We start from the raw sequence: 5,424 nt of genomic DNA on the forward strand, positions 1-5,424 counted from the left end.
CAAATGCTAAAGGTCTTTGTCAGCACGTGGCTTTTGATCCATCAATGAAGATGCCAACAACCAAAGGCTAAGCATGAGGTGGGACACATAGAGTTACATGGGTAGGATGCAGAGAGGACAGAGAGATTTGTCATGACCCAGGAGGACAGAGATGAGGCAGACTAGGAGCTGTAGAGGGGATCATCTACAATGTACGTGGAAAGTGAAAGTGGAGCATCAAGGGGAATCCCCAAAGCATCTTAGGCAGCAAGATCAATTAGCTTCATAGAAAGTAACCAGACAACTAAGCTGAGGACAGGTTTAGAGGTGTTGAGTCAGTAGTACTGGGGGTGGAGGGACATGCTCACATGGGAGTCTTAGGTGTGCCCAGCTACTGAGCCAAATGACAAATTAAAAGTAAACAATTGTGTGTGTGTGTCTTTCATTTCATAGATCCTTAGTCATCAGGGAAATGCAAATAAAAATGATACTGATATTCCACCTTACACCCATCAGAATAGCTGAGATAAAAAACTCAAGGGAAAGCACATGCTAGCAAGGATGCAGAGCAAAAAGAACACTTCTCCATTGCTGGTGGGACTTGTACAACCTCTCTGGAAATTAATTTGGCCCTTTCTCAGAAAACTGGGAATAATTCTACTCATGACACAGCCATACAACTGCTGGGCATATACCCACCTGTGTTCTACCATATCACAGGACACCTGCATCGTGATTATAGGAGCTTTATTTGGTTTTTGTTGTTTGTTTGTTTTTTTATTACATGTTTTCTTCATTCAAAATACCTCCTTTCCCAGGTTCCCCTCCAATAAAATAAAATAAAATAAAAAACAAACACTAAAACAAACACCTGTTCCCTCCCCTCTACCCCTGTTCACCACCCCACACCCTACTGCTTCCTGGCCCTGGCATTCCCCTACAATGGGGAAATAGAACCTTCACAGGGCCAAGGGCCTCTCCTTCCATTGATGACCAACTTGGCCAACCTGTGCTATACATATGCTGCTGAAGCCATTAGTCCCACTATGTGTACTCTTTGGTTGGTGTTTTAGTCCCTGGGAACTCTGAGTGTACTAGTTAGTGTACTGTTGTACGTCCAAATGGACTGCAAACCTTCAGCTCCTTGGGTCCTTTCTCTAGCTCCTTCACTGGGGACCCTGTACTCAGTCCAATGGATGGCTGTGAGCCTCTACTTCTCTATTAGTGGGGTATAGTCAGAACCTCTCAGGAGACAGCTATATCAGGCTCCTGTCATCCAGCACTTGCTGGCATCCAAAATAGTGTTTAGATTTGATGGTTGAATATAGGAAGGATTACCAGGTGGAGTAGTCTCTGAATTGTCCTTCCTTTACTCTCTGCTCCATAGTTAGTCTCTACAACTCCTTGCAAGGGTATTTTGTTCCCCCATTTAAGAAGGCATGAAGTAGCCACATTTTGGTCTTTCTTCTTCTTGATTTTCTTATACTTTGTGGTTTGTACTTTGTGTATTCCAATATTCTAGGCTAATATCCACTTATCAGAGAATGCATACCATGTGTGCTCTTTTATGACTGGGTTAAAGAGCTTTATTTATAAGACTAGAAACTGGAAACCATCCAGATGTCCCTCAACAGATTAATTTGTAAAGAAAAATTTTCATTTATACAATGGAATACTATGCAGTTATTATACAAGGACAAAAAATTCTTAACACCATTGATTGCATTCATGGGGTTTCTCTCCTGGGTGTGTTATGTGTTCTGTTATGATATATGAGACCAGATTGACCTTAAAATGCTTTGCCACATTGATGACACTCATAGGGTTTCTGTCCAATATGTGTTCTTCTATGTTGTTTAAGATGACTGTTTTGTGCAAAGGCTTTATCATACTGGTTACATTCAAAAAGTTTCTCTCCTCTACGTGTTCTTCTATATATTTAAAGATAACTGTTTGTTGCAAAAGTTTTATCACACTGTTTACATTCAAAGGGTTTCTCTCCAGTATGTATTCCTTTATGCCTTACGAGACTACAGTTTACTGCAAAGGTTTTGCCACATTGGTTACATTCAAAAGGATGGTCTCTACTATGTGTTCTTCTATGTATTTGAAGATAACGATTTGTAGTAAAGGCTTTACCACATTGGTTGCATTCGAAAGGTTTCTCTCCAGTATGTGTTCTTCTATGCATTTGAAGATAACTGTTCCTTGCAAAGGCTTTGCCACATTGGCTACATTCAAAAGGTTTCTCTCCAGTATGTGTTCTTCTATGTACCTGAAGGTCACTTTTTCTTGCAAAGGCTTTACCACATTGCTTACATTTGAAAGGTTTCTCTCCAGTATGTGCTCTTTTATGTAGTTGAAGATAATCTCTTCTTGCAAAGCCTTTACCACATTGGTTACATACGAAAGGTTTCTCTCCAGTATGTGCTCTTCTATGAATTTGAAGATGACTGTTTCTTGCAAAGCCTTTACCACATTCGTTACATTCAAAAGGTTTCTCTCCAGTATGTTTTGTTCTATGTAACTGAAGTCCACTATTTCTTGCAAAGCCTTTACCACATTGGTTACATTGGAAAGGTTTCTCTCCAGTATGTGTTCTTCTATGTATTTGAAAATTACCATTTGTTGTAAAGGCTTTACCACATTGGTTACATTCAAAAGGTTTCTCTCCAGTATGTGTTCTTCTATGTAGTTGAAGGTGACCTTTGCTTGCATAGGCTTTGCCACATTGCTTACATTCGAAAGGTTTCTCTCCTGTATGTGTTCTTCTATGTATTTGAAGATAACTGTTTTGTGCAAAGGCTTTACCACACTGGTTACATTCAAAGGGTTTCTCTCCAGTATGTATTCCTTTATGTCTTACGAGACTACACTTTACTGCAAAGGTTTTACCACATTGGTTACATTCAAAAGGGTGCTCTCCAGTATGTGTTCTTCTATGTATTTGAAGATAACGATTTGTAGTAAAGGCTTTACCACATTGGTTGCATTCGAAAGGTTTCTCTCCAGTATGTGTTCTTCTATGTATTTGAAGATAACTGTTTCTGGCAAAGGCTTTGCCACATTGGTTACATTCAAAAGGTTTCTCTCCAGTATGTATTCTTCTATGTAGTTGAAGGCCACTATTTGTTGTAAACCTTTTATGGCACTGGTTACATTGGAAACGTTTCTCTCCGGTATGTGTTCTTCTATGTAGTTGAAGATAACGATTTATTGTAAAGGCTTTACCACATTGGTTACATTCAAAAGGTTTCTCTCCAGTATGTGTTCTTCTATGTACTCGAAGGCCACTATTTCTTGCAAAGCTTTTACCACACTGGTTACATTGGAAAGGTTTCTCTCCAGTATATGTTCTTCTATGTACTTGAAGATGACTGTGAAGTATAAAGGCATTATTACACTGATGACACTCATAGGGTTTCTCTCCTGTATGTTTTCTTTTTTGATATAACAAACCTTTCTGATATGCAAAGTGTTTACTACATTGGCTACATTCCTAAGGTTTCTGTCCAGTACATATTCCTTTATGTCTTCAGAGAGGACTGTTTTGTGCAAAGACTTTACCAAATAATTATATTCAAAAGGTTTCTCTCCTGTATGAACTCTTTTATGGCTTTGAAGAGAACTGTGATACACAAAGTTTATACCACATTGGTTACACTCATAGATGTTCTCTCCAGCAACGGTTGTTTTATGTATTTGGAGACTACTGTGATATGCATTAGCTTCAAAATGTGGGATAACTTCAAAGGGATTCTCTACAGTATAAATTCTTTCATTTCTTTGGGTATGACTCTGAAATGCAAAAACTTTCCCATACTCAATAAGCTAAGAGGGTTGCTCTTCAGTATGACTTCTTTCATGCCTGCAAAAGCTTTCTCACATTCAAAAAACAGATGAATCTTTTCATCTCTGTGAATAAGTTTTATACTCTAATTGTAAAGAACCTGATCTTAATCTATTATCACTTTGTTTACATTCCTGTAGTTCCTCCCCTTCATTATGAGTTCTTTTGCATCTTTGAAGATTCATGGGATGGGAAGAACATTGATGACACGGTTCACATTTATAGCATGCTTTTTTTTTCTGTATGAGTTTGTTTACATAGTTGAAGTAAGAACTCAAAGTTTTACCACACTGATTTCATTCATAAATTTGGGTATCATGTAACACTACCAAGGCAAACAGAAGAATTTGCACATACCCAGTACTCACAGAAAATTTCCATTGTGTGGTTTTTGTAAATATCCCCAATAACATTGGAAAACTATTTGTAAACTTTTAGCACATTTAGAAGCCTACTCAAAGTGGGGAGTACTACATATCTTCTAACTGGGCTAGAACAGGGAGAGGTTGTTCCTTCTTTCAATAGTCCTATGTTCGCATTCCTTGTTTCAACTGTAATTAATGGCATCCCTATTTAAAAAATGAAATGGTATAGGGAATAAAGTTTCTCCACAACAGGTGTCTTGACTTTCATAAACTGTACATCTCACAAAAATTGGCAACATTATTACAACTATATAATTGACACCAGCGTTAGTATATGCTTATTAGAAGTTTTTAGGCACATACTTATCACCTACTCAATGTCTATATCTTTTGCAATATCTAGGGGTAGGAGATTAACCAAACTGGTAGTTCTACAGGATAATTCTGTTGGTCTGTGATTCAAATGGTGAGATCTGTTAAAGCATTATTTCCTTGTCTTTTTACTTAGAAGAATGCCTTGCAAACACAAATTAGATACCTGACATTGTTGTACATGATTTTGTGAGAATGTAATAATCATCCATAACTTAAAGTCCCTTTTTTTAACCATGTTGCTTTTCTTTAAAACTCTCAGGACATATTCACATTTCTTACAAAACCTATTCTTACCAGGTTGCACATGAATATTACCTTTCATATCTTCTAGAACTTTGAAGATGTTTTTCAATATTATCATCTTCCCAAATATAGCCTAAAATATAGTTCCAAAAAATTTATGTTAATATTACTGGAAGTGACACAAAATTTAAGATTCTAACTTCAGTGAACTTTAGAACCATGACTGATTATTGCCCTCATTCATCATCCTTTTCAACTAAAATTACAAAAAGAAATAACAATAATAAAGAAAGAGCTGTCTGTACGTTTTAAAAAGTGAAAGGAAATTCACTGCCTTACCTATTGCAGTAAGATTCTTATATGTCTCCCGCATCACATCTTTGTAGAGACTCTTCTGAGAAGGATCCAGCAAAGCCCACTCTTCCTGAGTGAAGTTCACATGCACATCATCACAGGTCACTATACCCTAAAATATCCCATACATGTGCACGTGAGAAAATATATTTCTGAGGACATTGTAAATATATACTTCATTGAGAATATAGTCATATGATTCTGGTTATTCCTCCACTTGCTCCCTCACACAAATGCTCTAATGTAATCAAGGCATTT

The 5,424-nt window shown here is 37.3% G+C and overlaps 1 protein-coding gene across 1 annotated transcript in view; it reads right to left on the reverse strand.

Moving 5' to 3' along the window:
* Positions 1–1,549: 1,549 nt before the first annotated feature.
* The window catches only part of LOC116091111 (zinc finger protein 431-like), a 17,623-nt gene continuing 13,748 nt past the window's right edge, over positions 1,550–5,424 (reverse strand). The window contains exons 2-4 of the mRNA XM_031372178.1: positions 5,152–5,278; positions 4,885–4,945; positions 1,550–3,356 (exon numbers count right to left, since the gene is read on the reverse strand). Of these exons, the coding sequence (XP_031228038.1) occupies positions 1,919–3,356; positions 4,885–4,945; positions 5,152–5,278 (1,626 nt within the window). The 3' untranslated portion in view covers positions 1,550–1,918. The remainder of the gene's footprint in view (positions 3,357–4,884; positions 4,946–5,151; positions 5,279–5,424) is intronic.

Source organism: Mastomys coucha, unplaced genomic scaffold (assembly GCF_008632895.1).
Source record: "Mastomys coucha isolate ucsf_1 unplaced genomic scaffold, UCSF_Mcou_1 pScaffold15, whole genome shotgun sequence".
Taxonomy (NCBI): domain Eukaryota; kingdom Metazoa; phylum Chordata; class Mammalia; order Rodentia; family Muridae; genus Mastomys; species Mastomys coucha.